At 40.5% G+C, this 19,973-nt stretch overlaps 1 protein-coding gene across 3 annotated transcripts in view; it reads right to left on the bottom strand.

The window, feature by feature from the left end:
* LOC141258202 (uncharacterized) overlaps positions 1–19,973 on the bottom strand; it is a 66,766-nt gene that overhangs the window by 38,175 nt on the left and 8,618 nt on the right. For 2 of the 3 annotated variants that reach the window (XM_073673204.1, XM_073673202.1), the window contains exons 4-9: positions 18,862–18,976; positions 17,550–17,734; positions 16,289–16,443; positions 10,609–10,771; positions 6,633–6,791; positions 2,068–2,235 (exon numbers count right to left, since the gene is read on the bottom strand). In XM_073673204.1, coding sequence (XP_073529305.1) covers positions 2,068–2,235; positions 6,633–6,791; positions 10,609–10,771; positions 16,289–16,443; positions 17,550–17,734; positions 18,862–18,976 — 945 coding nt within the window. The remainder of the gene's footprint in view (positions 1–2,067; positions 2,236–6,632; positions 6,792–10,608; positions 10,772–16,288; positions 16,444–17,549; positions 17,735–18,861; positions 18,977–19,973) is intronic. The other variant, XM_073673203.1, reaches the window with a different exon arrangement.

Genomic DNA, 19,973 nt, shown 5'->3' with positions numbered 1-19,973 from the left:
GCTTCCAGCAGGTACAGGCTGCTGCTCAGTACGGTTGTGATTATTCCCCCATTGCCTGCTATCGTCAGGATTCGGAGGGGGTTCCAGGAATGGAAAGACCCGCTTATGAACAGTCCAATATTGGGCGCTGCCTGGAGGGGGAAGATGTTGAGTCGTGGTATGGAGTTTAAAAAATAGATTTATTGGATAAAAGCATAAAAAAAACAAAAAAAAACAAAAAAACATCGCAGTTTCGGTGCAGGCTTTATTTATACTAAAGAATCTGATAATTGTACAACGCTGCACCAATTTGCGTTGTTTTATGGTTTTAGCCAATAAGACTACCCTTTAAATTCCATACTACAACACCATGTAATCCTCCTCCAGGCATTGCCCGATACCGTACTGTTCACAAGCGGCTCTTTGCATTACTAATTAACCTAGAATCTTCATACAGTAATAAAAACTTGATTATTCCCCACTTTATTAATGCTGCCAAAGCCCTCATAGTTAGACACTGGAAAGACACAAAACCGCCCTCTACACTAGAACGGGTGAATGAACTGAACTCAATATGAAAAATACAGATTGACACAAAAAGGAGGAAACAAAAATTTGCAGCAATGGGCGGCCTGAACTAAACTAGCTAGCCATACTCAGTACAACTCAGTATACTTGAATCTATGCTTCATTTCTTACCATATATCTTTCTTACCTCTATCCTTCATTTGACGGAGTATTAAAAGTACAAGGCATTAACTATGGGTTAATGCCTTGAGTCCCCATAACTTCCAAACGGAGAGTATCTTGTGTAATAATGTAGATAAACTTATTTATCATGATCTGATGGCTATCTGCTTATGTAGGACTTACACCTCTTTTTTCTTTGCCCATCTGAAGCCATAATCCCTTATCTTCAGTATATAAGAAAAACACACTTTGTGTTAAGTCACTCTTCCAACATCACGTCCCTCTAAATCTTGCCTAGCATTTTATGGTGAAAAAGGGTGGCAACACGAAAGTAAGTTGTCATCCGCAAGTACAGGCACAGCACCTGCTCCTGCATCATTAGTGCAATGTACTGCTACATAATAGTAAAATGACCTTGAGGGATCTTCAGGAAAGGCCATCAGTATTAGATCAATATCGGTTATCCATTTGTGTCCTGTATTATGCTAAAATTTTAAATAATTTGCTCTTCAAGAATTAAGGTGTAGATGGAAGGAATATTACAGTGTATGCAGTGAGACTATATATAGATAAATAAATATATATCTATATATATATGCATATATATATATATATATATATATATATATATATATATATATATATATATATAAAGTCCCAAAGTTGTGAATATTATTGTACAGTGAATTATATTCTCCATCTACTCTGCACATATGGGAACCTTAGCATTCAATAATATCTAAAAATGGGGGCAATAAGCTAAGCTCCACCAAAACTGTATTACAACATGAAGGATCAGATCTCAAGGTAAAACCAGATTGCTCAACCACACTACATTTAGGATTCTGAGCAACCTGAACAGTTTGCAGATTTTGAGCTAGTAGAGGGAACAAGTTGATAACATTTTCTTTCTCTCATTACCAAAATATCTATAGAACTATGAGAGAGCTTTTTACAGAGGTAAGCAAAGCATGTCACCAAAAATTGCCCCAAACCATGGCCTTTTCACAGACCACATTCCTTTCTTTCCCTTTTAGACCAATTCCCCTAAATGATCAATTGGATGCCAGTGCTTCATATGATTATGGAGCATACCAGCTTAATGTGCTAGAAACCTCCTGGAATCTCTCAATTCTGGGACGTTTCGTCAGCACCTGGGAAATTCGCCAACTCTTTGGGGAGTCCAGGAGGCCTCCTTTTCCTGGGAGAGTTCCAAATGTCCTGGAAGAGTTGGCAATTACAACGAGTTTGAGACATGTGGTGACACAAGTTTTGTCAATTCTATTATAAGTTAACTCATTAAATGGATACAGACATCTACTGACTAACCACAGTGCAAAAGTGACCAATACAATAACATTAAGCAACAAAATTGTCAATGACTTCTTGGTTCATTACCTGGGTTTGCAAGGAAGAAACATGGTCGACCAATAGTGCCTTGTCTCTTCTTAATTCTGTGTTGATTTGCTCTTCCTTGAGTAATATAGCTTGTATCTCAGCAATCTGACTGCTTAAAGTAGTGATTCTTAAATCTTGTAGACCGTTCCCACTAAGAAGCAGGTCAATCTAGTAAATCAAAAGACATTAACACAATGTGTACCGTGTACTGTACACATACTCATAGGGTATAGGTGTGCCTATACACATGCCTATAGTGACTTTCTCAAACAAAACTAAGTTTACCAGGACACCATTCTGTCCAAATTACAAGCTCTCACTTAAAGGGGTATTCCCATCTCCAAGATCCTATCCCAATATGTAGTAGGTGTAATAATAATAATATTAGCAAATACCTCCAATTAGAAATGTAGTATAGTATTTTTGATTCGTTATGCCACTTAACTCATGTGCAGGCATTACAGGACCTTAGGTATCCATGGTTACGACCGCTAACAGCTGGCTAACTGTCACTTTATCAGTGGACGTAACCATGGGTACCTAAGGTCCTGCAATGCCTGCACATGAGGAAAGAGACAAAGTGAATGAAAAATACTATACTACATTTCTAATTGGAGGTATTTGCTAATATTATTATTATTACACCTACTACATAGGATCTTGGAGATGGGAATACCCTTTTAAGTTCTCTACTTGATGCTCCATTTTAATTGTAAAATTAGATACAAATTGTGCAAACTGTTTCGGACCTAGAATAAAGGTATATAGATGTTCATATTTAATGTATGTTCGGTAAATACGAGTATGCACAGCAAACTAGCAACAGAGTTATTTAAACAGGACCTTTCACTGCATTTTTACATTTAAATTAATTTTCTCCTCCACTTGGCGCTGCTCTGCTGAATCTAGAACCGTTTTTCTTTTTCTTCTATGCTGGTCTGTTCCAAAGTTCTGTTCCCCGGTAATAATGATGCTAACTTTCCCTTCAACCAACTGGGCGTATACCACAGAACCTCTCTGTGAGATTTCAGTTTGCTCTTCTGATGCTGGCCAATCAAATCACGACCAAATCACAGAGGGGAAAAGGCAAACCCTGGCAAGAGAAGGTCACAGCTGCAGCCTGGTTCAGCCTGTTCTTCTGAGATAAGATTTGTCCCACGTGACCACGCTGAGAACTCCGCAGTCGCCATATTGGAGCACCGGCTGTTGAGCGCTGCTGCTCGTGTCGCCATTCTCCGAGACCAGTAATGTTTTCACTTGATGTAGCTGTGTGAAAGCTTGTTCTTGCACGGCAACCTGACGTTTTTATTGACGCCATATTGGAATAGAGACTAAGCTTTGATTGTTTATTTCGTTTCTTTGCGGAGTTGTGGTGACAAAAAAAACAACAATACTGGCGTTTTGATTTTTTCTTTCTCTTTACCTTTTTGTTTGATCAATCAGGTATTTTAACACCTTAATGACAGGAGCATTTTCCGTTTTCGTTTTTTGCTCCCCTTGTTCCCAGAGCTATAACTTTTCTTATATTTTTCGGTCAATATGGCCGTGTGAGGGCTTATTTTTTACGGGACAAGTTGCACTTTTGAACGATATCACCGGTTTTACCATATCGTGTACTGGAAAACAGGAAAAAAATTTGGTGAAACTGCAAAAAAAGTGCAATACCACAGTTGTTTTTGGGTTGTTTTTTTTTACCACGTTCACTGAATGCTAAAACTGATCCGCCATTATTATTATTAAACATGTATAGGTTCTTTTTTTATTTAAGTGGTGAAAAAAAATCCAAAGTTTGGTAAAAAAATAAAAACGGCACCACTTTCCGAGACCCTTAGCTTCTCCATTTTTCATGATCTGGGGCCGGGTGAGGGCTTATTTTTTGCGCGCCGAGCTGACGTTTTTATTGATACCATTTTGAGGTAGATCCAATATTTTGATTGCCCGTTATTGCATTTTATTGTAATGTTGCGGCGACAAAAAAACCCATAATTCTGGCATTTAGAATTTTTTTCTCATTACGCCGTTTACCGATCGGATTAATCCTTTTTTTATATTGATAGATCGGGCGATTCTGAAAGTGGCGATACCAAATATGTGTATGTGTTTTTTTTTTATTGTTTTATTTTGAAGGGGGCGAAAGGGGAGTGATTTCAACTTTTATATTTTTTTAATATTTTTAAAACCATTTTTTTTACACTTTCTGCCTGCTTCAATAGTTTCCATAGGAGACTAGAAGCAGCAGTTGCCTGATCGGCTCTGCTACATACAAGCGATGAGCAGATCGCCTATATGTTGCAGAAATGCTCACTTGCTGTGAGTGCCAACAACTGGGCGGTGCTCATAGCAATCTAGACAAGACAACCACAGGGGTCTGCTGCAGACCCCGGGTTGTCATGCCAACTGATCAGTGACCCCTGGATCACGTGACGGGGTCACCGATGGGTGGGGTAAGTGACGCGCTTCCCGGAAGCGCAAGTTAAATGCTGTCAGAGATTGACAGCGGCATTTAACTGGTTAACAGCCGCGGGGGGATCGCGATTCCACCCTCGGATGTTGCGGGCACATGTCAGCTGTATAAATCAGCGAACATGTGCCCGGTTCAGTGCGGGCTCAGCGCCGCAGCCCGCGCTGAACAGGGGGTACTGTTGTGATGCGTACTAATATGCAACACATCGGAAAGGGGTTAATATTATATTTTGATTGGTCAGACTTATATAGACGCATCAATACCCATGGTGCATGTTTTTTTTATTTTTCTAAGATCTTTATTTTGAAAAGGGAAAAGGGGGGGTGATTAGAATTTTTATGTTTTAATTATTTTAATATCTTTTAAAACATTTGTTATTGTATGTTGTAGTCCCCTTAAAGCGCACCTGTCACCAGGATTGTGCTCAGTAAACTACATACACTGTCAGGATGGGGGCGACATTACACTGACCTGCCTCCTATTTTACCTAGCCCTGCACTACTAGATGCATTATGTAGCATAGGAGGTAGGTCAGTGAACGATCAGTGAGCTGTCATAAGAGCATACAGATTAATATATAAGCAGAGCAACAGATAGAGCGCCCCCCACAGGCTGCCCCGAAGCACAGGCATATCATTATCTCCAAACTGAAAGTAAAGATTACACAAGAACCACAGGACAGATTTCATCAACCAAGGTATCATTTTAATCAGTGTAATGTTGCCCACCTGACAGTGCATGTAGTTTACTGAGCACAATCCTGCTGACAAGTGCGCTTTAAGGGACTTGAATCTGCGATTGTCTGATCACTTATACTATATACAGCAATACAGTATTGATGTACAGTATATAGCACAAATCTCTGTCCTGTATAAACACCAGTCACAGGTTGGAAGTCAAAGGAACACAGTCATTACGGGCATGGGGTTCTTCAGCCGACCCCTGGCTGTCAACAACCCATCGGCATCCTGTGATTATGTTGCGAGGGGTCTGATGAGCGGTTAGAACATTGTAGGGCATTCAACAGGTTAACAGACGTGGTTTAACTCATGGCTGTTAGAGGCAAATGATGGGTGAATAATGCAGCCATAATATGCCGGGAATGGAGCAGGCTCAGCTCTTGAACCCGCTCCATTCATCTGATGCTGATAAGTGGCACACATGTATTGCTCTTGTTGTTAACAAATTAAAGAAACCTGGAAAGTTAATGCATGTGACAAGGCTCGTTAAAGGGTCACTATTGACTTTTAGGATTGCTACTTCCTGTAGGTGGCACTAGAGTTCTGGTCCTCTTCCCCTCTGAAGAGACAATTTGTATAGTATTTAGTAACTTTATGCTTGTGCTCTTAGCCACTGGTCCAAAAGCATAAAAACACAGACCAAATAACAGCACTTACAAATAGACTGTTTTAAATTTGGAAGATTTTTTTTCTTAATCGCATACGTTATTCCCACCTTAAGATATGTATGTGCTATTCACAGGATATGTCAGAAATGTATGAAAGATCGGGGTCCCAGCTCGCGTCTTGTGGAAGCTGTGAAGGATAAGTGCCTACACATGTCCAGCTCTCAGCTATACATTTTTTTTCAGTCTCTCATTGAATAGAATTTTGTACACATTGTAAAAAGACACAGAACACGTCTGCTCTAGTACTTGTAGTGCCACTATACACACACTATGAAGATTCTTTTTCGAGTTGCATGGTTTCCTATGTTTTTTTGGTACTGTTTCCTAATTCCTGTATTACAAAAAAGGTTTTTCTTTATTTCTCTATTTAGAAGTTGGGATATTTTGTCACTCCAGGGTTTATGAAAGATCTGTATAATTACTAGAACTTGTTAGCATCTTTCTGGCCATTAAAAGGTATTTAACTCCCAACAGAGAAACACTTGGAAGGAATAGGGTTGTCAGTTGTCATTGGTCTACTACAGATTGGTCTATTAAAGATCATGTCTTCAGCATTCCCTTAGTATTACACATGTGATGGAATGATCATCAAGACATCATCTGTTCTATACCTAGGAAATCCTGAACACATTATCTGTTGGGGGGCCGTGAAGACTGGATTTGGGAAACACTGGTCTGTGATGTTAGCCTTACCTCTCCCATCAAGTCCTTGAAATGCACCTTCTCCTTCTCCAGAAACGCCTCCTGCAGGTGCACCTGCTTGATCAGCTGCTCTTCTTTGTCTTTGACACTTAGAAGTTGAGCGACACTAGCAGAACTGTGGGTATAGTTGTCTTCCTTCAGTGCTTTCTGCTGGAATAATAAAATTAAATTCTTTTCATTTAATTTACAATCCTATTAAAATCACAAACAGGAATGGATTAGATCTCAGGAGCCTGTCTGGTATGGCAGTAAAATGTCTGCCTTCTCTTCTAACATAAAGCAGCTTCACGTGTACATTAGCCTGAAACTGTCCTGATTTTACAATTATAATCCCAGCAGAATTGGGGCAGTCCCAGGCCAAACAGGAGAGGGGTTTGTCTATACGTACCCAATAGTGGGCACAACCTTGCAGTTAGGGGTGTTCTTGGGTGGTGGCGGGGGTGATCCCAGGCGGAATTTAAACATTCCTATTTAACCAATATTAATATTGGTAAGTATACAATTGTAGACTTTTATGTTTTAACTATGTAAACATTGGCAAGAATAATGTCCATATACTTCAAATCATATTGCCATTCATTGTGCCTTGTCAAAGAGAAAATAGATTAAACTGTAACTAAAGTGGTATTTTTTTTAATGATTGTTTCGGCCAGCATGGAAAGTTATGAAACTTTGCAAATCACTTTATTAGGAGATTTGTCTTCATTTTTGTACAAAAAATGCATGCAAGCGGCTTCCAAACCCCTGCTTTTCCCCAGTCTATTTTCCTGCCTTCAGCTGCACGAATATGAGAAGATAATCACTTGGAGTACAGCTGATGGCAGTGACGGGTCAGCACTTCCTCTGAGTGTTGTGCTCATAAGAACAATCTTCTGCAGCAGCTGATCCCCAGAGTTAGTGAGACATAGGTGCTGCTGACCCATCACTGCCATCATCTGTACTCTAATTTAGTACATTCTAAAATCAATTCAGGGAAAGGCTGGTGGACAAAAGCAGGGGTTTGGAAGCCACTTATATGCCATTTTTTCTTTACAGTAGTGAAGTTAAATGCCCTAATAAAAAGATTTTTTAAAGTTTCATAACTTTCCATGCTGGACAAAACGATAGAAAACAAGTTTAGTTAATCTTTAAGGACCGCAATTGAAAAGCAGAGGGACATTTACTGTAAATAAATGACAGCCTTTCTTATAGTTTAAGACAGTGAATCTTAGCAAGCACAAGCTTCGTTATTTCAAGCCCTAACTATTTCCAACACCAGAATTACTTTATCATGACTCATCTTTCATCTGATAAGAAATGTATGATGTGTGCATATTAATAGAAATCTTGATATGTGCACATAGGTGATCAGACATCAATTAATCAAAAAGCAGTCTTCTGCGTAACTTTATTTCATTTACACAAGCCGAGATTCAGAACTGCATGTATTAAACCATATAAAATCCCGAAAGCTTGTAATTCCATACCTTACAGAAAGTGGTACAACACGACGCAGACCATGAGTCAGTCTACGTTACATCACTATATATTTCATATTCTAAATCTGCATTTGTTGCTTGGCAACTTGTGAGGTCAGTGTGAGTGGGTGTCAAAAAAGCGAGAAAACTAGGAATACCTATGTACCTCTGCCCCTTCTATATAATTATGTGCCGGGGCAATGGGGACAGGAGAAAAACAGCTTGCCATTGAACAGCAAGGTGAAATAAATGTGGATGATTATGATACATATAACTTTGTCAGTAAGGACTTTAAAGGGGTTATCCACTACTTTCACATGGATGCCCTATCTATTGGATAGGGCATCAATGTATGATCGGCCCACACGTGGCACCCCGCCGATCAGCTGTCATCGGTGTCAGAGGCAGCAGCCGGCGGCCGGAAGTCCTTACCTGCGGTGCTTGCCCGTCAAGTTGTAGTAGCTGGCGCGGGGTACTACACATCCGCCTCCCATTCAATTTAAAGCTTGATACCAAACGGCATGAATTACAGGAATGACACAATGTTCATTTATTAAATAGTCCCCTCCCCCTCCCCCCCGAGTCCATATCTAATATATAATAATGACCTAAATATCTTTCTGATGACAGATCATGTTTTTTGCATAATTGTAATTATTATCTCCACATGATTAGGGGAGGTTTGTTTTATAAGGTAATTTTACATACTGTGTTAGCATTCTCTATGACTAAGGGTGCACACAGCGCCAGAAACTCTTAAGAGTGTTTTTTCTATCATCAACATGTGGATTTTCATTGACATATATGGAATAAAATCATCTATTTTTTGGGATGTGCCAATCAACTTTATTTTTCTTGGACATATATTCTGTAGGTCAGAAGTACTGTAATTTTCAGATTAGAAGGCACACATTTTTCCTCTTAAATTTGGAAGGTAAATGCGGTGCGTCTTATAATCCAAATGTAGCTTACCAGGGAACGCTGCGGTGGAGCGAGGTCACAGGAGGCATGGTCGCAGTTGTAGGAGGCCGGGGCCAGTTTCCTGCAGCAGAGATCCCTGTAAGCAGCCCCCCCCTGTAAGCTACCGTAAATTCAGACTATAAGTTGGACCACCATTTTATAAAAAAAATAATAGTTTTCCTCCCCAAAATTTGGGGTGCGTCTTCTAGTCTGCAAAATATGGTATTTGAAACTGTACCCATCGCATATAAAGGACAGATTTCATCATTCATTGCCCGTTTCCTATTCATATTTGTAAAAAATATAATCTGTCTGTTTCCACCAATAGATGGCAAAACTGTATCCTATTATATATTGTATATACTATATATTGTTCTTCATAAGGAGCTGCGTACAGATTGCCCAAAATAGGACACTGGCCTTATCATGTATATTAAAAAATATATCAAAGCTATGCTGGTAATTACATGTGATACCTATTCTGTTGGTATTAATATAAGTGTTTTTGGGCTATGGTAACTTTTTGCTATAAAATAATAAACTTACCCTTACACTTTGTATATAAAATCTGTCCCTGGTACCTGCTTTGAAAATGCTGAGGACCAGGGGTGGACACATCATCTATGCAGCCGCCCAGGGGCCCAAGATGTAAGGGGGCCACTTCCACCTAAAAAGCACCAAACATTGGATTGCAAAGGGCACATATAGTAAAGTGTTCTTGCACAAGGACCTCTTCTGTCTGTGTCCACCCCTGCTGAGGACGTATGTACCACATCATGGCCATGATGACATTATTCTTGTGACTTCCCATTCATTCAGTCATTGCATATTTACTTTGTTACATTACCTTACACATTTTAAGATTTGCGGTGAAGCACATGGAGGCGCACACCACTTGTAAGACACACCTAGATCATTAAGAGGCATGCATTTCCTAATGAATCAGTAGCCTCTAACTTCAACACGTCCCATCATGAAAATTGGGTATGAACTAATCCAGTCTTGATAAATCAAGGCCTGAGTGTTTTTTCCCCCATTTAGGAGCAAGTTAAAGGGAATATGTCATCAGGCTTTTGCCACCTAATCTGAGAGCAGCATAATGTAGAGACAAAGATCATGATTCCAGCCATGTGTCACGTATTGGACCGCTTGCTGTAGTTTTCATAAAATCACTATTTTATCAGCAGGAGATAAGAGGACCAGTAAATCTGCTGCCAGGTAGTCAAGCATATTTATGAGCCCTGTATAACCCCCACCACTGATTGCCAGCTTTATGTGTACACTGTGCATAGGCAGAAAGCTGCCAATCAGTGGTATGGGCGGGGTTATACATTCACTGAACTGGTAGATCTTCAGCAGATAAAACAGTGATTTTATCAAAATGAAAGCAAGCATCTCAGTAAGTGACACCTCGCTGAATTAGGGTCTCTGCTCCTACATTATGCTGCTCTCAGACGGGGTAGCAAAAACATGGTGACAGATTCCCTTTAAAATGTGCCAGGCAGGATTGTCTGCTAGGTGACGACATTTAGATGAGCAATCGTTCTTACTATTTCCAGCTGTTTGGCAAGTTCCAGTAGTTGAGCTTGTAAATCATTGTTCTCACTGGTCAGATCTGCACAATCGCTCATCATTTTCTGTCTCAGCACACGTTCCTGTTCAGATAATAGTTCATTTTCACGAATTTGCTGATGGAGGAAACTTATTTCATTCCTGAAAAGCCAAATATGATGAGTTTTTACACCTATTTCACTTCTATTGTACATATGTTAAAAAGGATCTATCTTTAACCCCATAAAGGGCACTTGTCTGTAGGATCAACCTTCCTAGGCCGTCTATATGGCCATACAGGTCCTAGAAAGTTGAGTAAAGTTGTACTTTGATATCTATAATCTGATGTCTTATTCCAAGTTAATCCACATTTTTCTTAATATGTAAATGAGCTGTTAAGATCTATGGGCTGGATATAGATCTCCTGAGAATCTTCCTCCAGAGCCTAAAGGGGGTATTACCAATGTGAGACATGTAATGACTGACAGTCTAATCTCCCAATCTACATGTCTCACATTTTCCCCTTTAATATAAAATAAGTTCTGGAGGCAGATTCTCATGCAGATCTTTTTCTAGCCCATAGATCTTAACAACTGATTTACATATTAAAAAAATGTGGCTTTCTTAGGAATAAGACATCGGGTTGCATATATCAAGGTATTATTTTATTCGACTTTCTATGACCTGCAAGCCCATATAGACGGCTTAGGGGGGTTGACGCTAATAAAAGTTTCCTTTTAAAAACTGGGCAAGTTTTTTGTGTTTTTGTTTTCCCTTCTCCTTCTTCCAATAGCCATGCCTTTTTCAGTTGATATAGCGATATAAAGCTTGATTTTTGCAGTATGGGTTGTACTTTTGAATGACACCATTCATTTTAACATTCAATGTACTGGAAAATGGAAACAAAATTCCAAAAGCAATGACATTGTGAAAAGAATGCAATTCCGCCATGATTTTTTGAGGTTTGTTTCTTCAGCGTTCACTCTGTGGTAAAAATGATCCATGAGCATGATTCTCCAGGTCATTATGTTTATGACTATATGAAACCTGCAAAGATTTTCTTTTTCAGTGGGGACAAAAAGTTTTAGTTTGCGTCATAATTTTTCTAGACCAGTGACATTTAGATTTTTCTGTCAATTAAGCTGTGTGAGGGTTTGTTTTTTGCATGGCAAGCTGACAGTTTTATTAATACCAAATTAGGGTACATAAAATGTTTTGATTATTTTTTATTGCATTTCTTTAGAGAGGAGCAAATTTTGCAATTTTTTTTTCTTGTTACGGGTTAATTAAATTTATATTTTGATAGAATGGACAATTATGGACGCAGAAATGCAAAATATGATTATTTTTTTATTTTTAGTGGGGGGAAAGAGTTTTTTTTCTGTTTTTTTTTATCATTTTGAAATGTTTTCTATACTTTTAAACCATTTTTTGCTTTATTTTTTACTCCTCTTAAGGTAACTTCACATGCGATCATCCGATATCACGGTATTGCAGTATATAATGTAAATGTATATGGAGCTTAGCCTGTATCTGATCCTCACAGGACTACCAAGATGGATTAGCAAGTTACCAATCATAATGCAGAGGAGCTGGTGCACCTGAGCACCAATGCATGTTACATTTAAACGCCGCTATCAGAGATTGACAACAGCATTTAAATGGTTGACAGCAGGGATCAGAGCTTAGCTGCTGTTAGACAGGTGCTGGCTATGTGACATAGCAGGCATCTGCCTTATGTGGAGAGCTCAGCTGCTGAACCTCTCCATACACCAGAACCACTGCATGAATATGATTTTAAAGAGGATCTATCACCTTCACACATATTAGCATATATCATAGTAAGGAGACTGTATGTATAAATAAACATGGAATAAATCACTTTTGGAAAAATAATGACTGTGAATAGGGGAATTATGTTATGAAAGAATCACAATTCATGGGAGCGGCCATCTTGAGGTTGGCAGCTGTATTCTAATTAGACACGCACCAAGATTCCAAGCTGCTTGCAAGGCAGCAGTACAACACAACATGTATTACCCATATATATATATACCCATATATGATATATGCTGGATATGTAATAATAAATTAGGAATATGCGTATGTTTATGTGCGTATATTTTTATATTTGTGCCAGGGGTGTACAAAAGCCCCCTCCTCGATCCCACCAATGAAAAAATAGGCAGGCTCAAAGTGCATAGGTGCATTTGCCGGGCATACCTCCCAACTTTTAAAGACAGGGAAAGGGACATGTATTGTGTCAAGTACACAGAAATAGTGCCCCTACTGAAGCCCCTCAATCACAAGCATTTGTATCTTTCCTTATAAATTCCCTGCCTAACAGTCCCTTTATTCCGGATGACACATAAATAGAACTTAAATTACACTGCTCAAAAAAATAAAGGGAACACTTAAACAACAGAATATAACTCCAAGTAAATCAAACTTCTGTGAAATCAAACTGTCCACTTAGGAAGCAACACTGATTGACAATCAATTTCACACGCTGTTGTGCAAATGGAATAGACAATAGATGGAAATTATTGGCAATTATCAAGACACCCTCAATAAAGGAGTGGATCAGCAGGTGGGGACCACAGACCACATCTCAGTACCAATGCTTTCTGGCTGATGTTTTGGTCACTTTTGAATGTTGGTTGTGCTTTCACACTCGTGGTAGCATGGGACGGACTCTACAACCCACAGAAGTTGCTCAGGTAGTGCAGCTCATCCAGGATGGCACATCAATGCGAGCTGTGGCAAGAAGGTTTGCTGTGTCTGTCAGTGTAGTGTCCAGAGGTTGGAGGCGCTACCAGGAGACAGGCCAGTACACCAGGAGATGTGGAGGGGGCCGTAGGAGGGCAACAACCCAGTAGCAGGACTGCTACCTCCGCCTTTGTGCAAGGAGGAACAGGAGGAGCCCTGCCAGAGCCCTGCAAAATGACCTCCAGCAGGCCACAAATGTGCATGTGTCTGCACAAACAGTTAGAAACCGACTCCATGAATGTGGTATGAGGGCCCGACATCTACAGATGGGGGGTTGTGCTTACAGCTCAACACCGTGCAGGACGCTTGGCATTTGCCACAGAACACCACGATTGGCAAAGTCGCCACTGGCGCCCTGTGCTTTTCACAGATGAAAGCAGGTTCACACTGAGCACATGTGACAGACGTGACAGAGTCTGGAGACGCCGTGGAGAGCGATCTGCTGCCTGCAACATCCTTTAGCATGACCGGTTTGGCAGTGGGTCAGTAATGGTGTGGGGTGGCATTTCTTTGGAGGGCCGCACAGCCCTCCATGTGCTCGCCAGAGGTAGCCTTACTTCCATTAGGTACCGAGATGAGATCCTCAGACCCCTTGTGAGACCATATGCTGGTGCGGTTGGCCCTGGGTTTTTCCTAATACAGGACAATGCCAGACCTCATGTGGCTGGAGTGTGTCAGCAGTTCCTGCAAGATGAAGGCATTGAAGCTATGGACTGGCCCGCCCGTTTCCCAGACCTGAATCCGATTGAGCACATCTGGGACATCAGGTCTCGGTCCATCCACCAACGTCACGTTGCACCACAGACTGTCCAGGAGTTGGTGGATGCTTTAGTCCAGGTCTAGGAGATCTCACAGGAGACCATCCACAACCTCATCAAGAGAATGCGCAGGCATTGTAGGGTGGTCATACAGGCACGTGGAGGCCACACACAATACTGAGCCTCATTTTGACTTGTTTTAAGGACATTACATCAAAGTTGGATCAGCCTGTATTGTGTTTTTCCACTTTCATTTTGGGGGTGACTCCAAATCCAGGCCTCCACTGGTTAATAAATTTGATTTCCATTGATGATTTTTGTGTGATTTTGTTGTCAGCACATTCAACTTTGTACTGAACAAAGTATTCAATGAGAATATTTCATTCATTCAGATCTAGGATGTGTTAGTTGAGTGTTCCCTTTATTTTTCTGAGCAGTGTATATATCTGGCTCCCTTGAAATTGTTCCAGGAAATGAAGTATTTTCCCCAGAACATTATTGCAATTACAAATGTTTTGTTATACAAATGTTTATCTCCTTTGTATGTATTGGAACAAAACAAAACAAAAAAACAAACAAAAAAAGGCAAATTGGACATAATTTCACACAAAACCCCCAAAATGGGCCGGACAAAATTGTTGGCACTTTCCAAAATTTTGGGTAAACAACTTTATTTCAAGCATTTGATGCTCATTCAAACTCACCTGTGGCAAGTAAGATGAGTGGGCAATATAAAAATAACACCTGAAACAAGACGAAAAGGGGAGAAGTTAACGCAATCTTTGCACTGTGTGTCTGTGTGTGCCACACTAAGCACAGAGAACAGAAAGACGTCAAGGGAACTGTCTGAGGACTTAAGAACCAAAATTGCTGAAAAATATCAACAATCTCAAGGTTACAAGTCCATCTCTAGAGATCTTGATGTTTCTTTGCTCAAGGTGCCCAATATAATCAAGAAGTTTACAACCCATGGCACTGTAGCTAATCTCTCTGGACGTGAATGGCAGAGAAAAATGAAAAGATTGCAACGCAGGATAGTCCGAATGGTGGATAAGCAGCCCCAAACAAGTTCTAAAGAAATTCATGCTCATGGTGCATCAGTGTAAGCGCAACCTATCCATTAACATTTGAATGAAATGAAACTCTATGGCAGGAGACCCAGGAGGACCCCACTGCTGACACAGAGACATAAAAAAGCTAGACTGCAGTTTTGCCAAATTGTATTTCAGTAGCCAAAATCCTCCTGGGAAAGCATCTTGTGGACAGGTGAGAGAGCTTTTTGGTAAAGCACGTCATTCTAATGTCTACTGAAAACAGAAAGAAGCCTACAAAGAAAAGAACATAGTACCTACAGTCAAATATGGTGGAGGTTCAAAGATATTTTGGGGTTGTTTTGCTGACTGTGGCCCTGGGTGCCTTGATTGTGAGCAAGGCATAATGAAATCCGAAGATTACCAAAGGATTTTGGGTCGCAATGTAGTGCCCAGTGTCAGAAAGATGGGTTTGCATCCTAAGCCATGGGTCTTCCAGCAGGACAATGACCCCAAACATACTTCAAGAAGCACCCAGAAATGGATGAAACAAACTGAAGTGGCCAGCAATTAGTCTGGATCTAAATCCCATTGAACACCTGTGGAGAGATTCTAAAATTGCTGTTGGGAAAAGACACCCTTCAAATATGAGAGACCTGGAGCAGTTTGCAAAAGAAGAGTGGTCCAAAATTCCAGTTAAGAGGTGTAATAAGCTTATTGATGGTTATAGGAAGTGATTGATTGCAGCTATTTATTCCAAAGGGTGTGCAAGCAAATATTAAGTTGAGGGTGGCAACAATTTTGTCCGGCTCATTTTTAGGGTTTTGTGTGAAATTATGCCCAATTTGCTTTTTTTCTCAGTTTTTTTGTGTTGTTCCAATACACACAAAGGAAATAAACATGTGTATAGCTGTATAGCTTATTCTTATGGCTTTCAGAAAGCATTTAGACCCTTTTCACGAGGCCGACATTTACAATCTGATTGTGGATCGCAATGTCAGGAGACCCGCGGTCAGTTTTCACTTGGACTGTAAATATTGGATGTGTGAAACTGGCCTTAGTCAGATTATCCTTTTACCCCAATGTACTAATGAGCTGTCAGAGAAAACAGATCTGTACACCTTAAATCAAGTGTCAGCTGATTCTGAGTCACGGTTGTGTGTTTGATCAGTTTTTCCTCCATTTCATGGCTGGCTGAGTTCACTTTCAGCAGCTCAATTCTCTTCTGTGACAGTTGTTTTTCCATCTCTTTCTGTTGCTCCATTCTTTGCTTCAGCTGTTCAAAATAGCAAAAATGACAAACTTGACAAAAGCATACACAACTGACAAAGTACTGGTATGTCTTCACTCATGACGCTGATCTCATTACTTTACATGGAAAAACATGCATGACTGTGGACTTATAGAATAAAGTGCATTGATTCAGCTTCTCTTCTGTACGCAAGAAGGTTAAATGGTCACTGTGATTTCAAACAACTTTCCATAAATCATTAATACAAACAAATAAAGAAACTTTGTAATAAATCTTATCAACGCAAAATGGCTTCTTTCTCCATTTATAAGCCACTTCCTCTTTCTGCCCCCACTTCCTGAACTCATCGCAGAGTCAGCTCCAAATCCTTACTGATCAAAGCAAAAGAGACTACCAGCTGAGCACCCCTCTCCACAGAGCCATGTTATAAACAATAGAGAGGGGAAGGGGGTGAGTGAGGAGCACACAGCACAGTGTGAGACAAGCAGACACAGCCAGATCGTGCTGCAGCTTCTAGCAAAACTATTATTGCACTTCAGTGCTGGATTCACAGTTACACGTCTCAATGCTGCTGTATGATATAGAATATATGCTACTTCTTCTGTGTGCTACAAAAAAGGGCAGGAGTCTATTTCTCTCAGTGTACATTACTGTGTATGGGAGAAAGCATGGCAGCTAATTTCCACCCACAAGGTCAGAGACAACTGAAAATTAGAGATAGATCTTCCAGTGCAAAAATAACAGGTATATAGATAGTGGATAAATAATAGCCCTGCACAAGACGCAAATGTAAAGGTCATTCTTAACTTTCATAGCCTCATACCCATTTACAATCTCTATGTCACCAATGTCGCTGCTGTAACCTTAGGAGCAATGAGTGTGATGCCAGCCTCTGTGTCACAGCGTCACATCAGGCCCCTTGTTCATTAGAGAACCCTAGACAGTAGACTACAGTCAAGACCGATTCTCCCAGGCACCATGTCACCCAACTAACGGGAGACTACTGCCACTTGAGAGGGAAAAGCCCCCACCTCTACTGACATAATATTTTTACCAATGTTACACAGTGAGGCAAACAAGACGAGAGGTGACTTCCACATGGTCACCTTTATGTGTGTTAGATACTGTACCTGTGTCTGAAAAGTAGATATTCTTTGTCCACTGTTGGTTACATTGGTCGTCTCACGCTCTAACTCCTGCTTGCTTAGAAGTATCTCCATCTCCTTCTGAGACATTCTTCTGTCAGTGAGCTCCTTCCCTTTCTTCAGTCGAACAATATCTTCAATTAGTTGCTGCTTTTCTTTGGAATGGGACTCTACAGTAAATATAGAAGGTACCTTTCTTAGGACTTTTTTTGGAATGAGAAAAAACATTGCAACATTGCAATAACACCAAGATATCACTTCAGTGTAGAATGCACAATCATGGTTGAGTTATTCAAATTTCTGATCTGAGAACACCTGAAAAGGTGTTTAATACTTAAAGGGGATATCCGGGACTTTGTAAAAAAAAAAAAAAAAAAGTGGCTAAGCACTAACAGGCAGGTAGTTGCTTCCTACCTGACTGTTGTACCCAGCTCCGATTTTCGCCGGCACAGAGCGATCACAGACCGCTCCTGCCAGCAATTCAGCTGCCTCTGCTGACGTTACGTCGACAGAGCAGAGGCTTATTTTCCACTCTGCTCTATTGACAGGGTTGGGACTGTTGACGTCATTCTGATTGATAGCTGGATCCCTGCTGCCTAACCAGGGGAGTCGGCTGTCACTCAGCATGACGTCGGCAGTCACACCCCGTCAACAGAGCAGGCTGGAAAAGAAGCCGTCTTTCTGTTGATGTGACGTCAGCAGAGGCAGATGAATTGCTGGCCGGAGCGGTCTGTGATGGCAAAGAACAACGCCGTACACAACAGGTAGGTAGGTAGCAACTACGTGCCTGTTAGTGTTTAGACACTTTTTTTTTTTTTTACAAGTCCAGGATATCGACTTTAAGTCGTATTTCTAATTGAAGAAATAACATCAATTTGGAGGTACCATGAATAAAGTGTGCAGCATTATGGTCCCAAAGACTGGGTTTACGTGTTGCAAACTGTTGCGTGTTTTTGAGAGTTGCCAACATTAGAAAATCATAGCAAAAAAACATGCAAGGGTTTGCGATGTGTGAACCCAGTCAAAGCAAAAATGTTTAGGGTCTCTGCGAGAATATATTCACAAGAGTTAAATCTGTTGTCTGATAATCCGCTCCCTTCATTTGAATATTATGGTTTTGGCTGCAAGCACATGGAATTCTACAAAGCCCATTTAGGTGAATGGAACAGACGCAGAACTTTGTGCAACAAATCTTACAGATGTGAATATTCTCCTATTTGTTAACTCTTTTTCATTCATTGTTGCACTTTAAAATGGAAAAATAAAGTGTAAAGATTAATTTATATATAGATGAGACCTTCAGCTTCTCTGATCTGTTCTCTGAGAGATTCTTGATCTCGCTGGACCATGAGCATATGAGCATCTTTGCGCTTCTGTTCCAACTTCAGACCCTCACATTCAGAACGAAGATCCTGAGTAACACAAAATATGTACTTGTCTGTGGGGGTACACACATGATTTTTTTCAAATATCTATTTGTAAAGGTTTTTCCTGGTCTTGGCGTTTTGTGACAACTCCTCTTTTCTCCATTGCCTTATTTTCATCTACAGCAGGCTGAGCAGAAGACATGAATATAAGTTATCCGGGAGAACAGGTCCTAGCGTCAAACACCTGCAACGAACGGCAGTCTGCAACGAATGTACGTATTTTTGCTAGACCTGTATTTGAAATCAACTACTAAGAATGAACAAGGCAGACAAGCCAGCTCTTTCTATTACAAAGATTCGTAACAATACAAAAGGTGATCACTAATTAAATATAAAAAATAAGTACAAATTTGGCAACACCTGTAGTTGAAATCAGCTACTAAGACAGAATCAACTAGGCTAACAAGCTATCACTTTCAGCATGGAGTTAAAGGGTTACTCAGAAAATTACAATATAGACCTATAATAATATACACATATATTTATTCATTTGGACCAATATAACCCATTTTTAGATTTGCCCCATTTTGCACATATTAACCCCACCCTCCCCAGGCTATATATAACTCTCAGTTGCCATTAGAACCGTTCTGTAGTTTCAGGGTTCCTGGTTCACTAGGCAGTCCAGTCTCTCACAGCAGGCATCCTGCCAGCATAGCTGTGCTGTGTCTAGAAGGAGCTTCCACTGTGAGAGACGACGTCTCTGGAAGGGGCAGAGCCTCCTTTATTACAGCTCATACCAGGGGGCAGCAATGTGCCTGTGTGCTCAGGATGTGTTGTATACAGGAGGCTGAAAAAAAGAGATACCGTATTTTTCAGATTATAAGACGCACCCCCCCCCCCACCAAATTTGGGAGGAAAAAGGGGGTGCGTATTATAATGAGAAGTTACGGTATTTTACCTGGGGGGGCGGTGTTGGATCTGGGTCCGAGACACAGGAGGTTGGCGGCGGCTGCAGCGGTAGCGGGCGATGCTGTGGCCC

The sequence above is a fragment of the Phyllobates terribilis genome, unplaced genomic scaffold (genome assembly GCF_046119375.1).
Source record: "Phyllobates terribilis strain yellow unplaced genomic scaffold, ASM4611937v1 Scaffold_3__8_contigs__length_932513732, whole genome shotgun sequence".
Taxonomy (NCBI): domain Eukaryota; kingdom Metazoa; phylum Chordata; class Amphibia; order Anura; family Dendrobatidae; genus Phyllobates; species Phyllobates terribilis.
The sequence above is the reverse complement of the archived record's forward strand: the minus strand, read 5'-3'. Positions and strand labels throughout refer to the sequence as shown.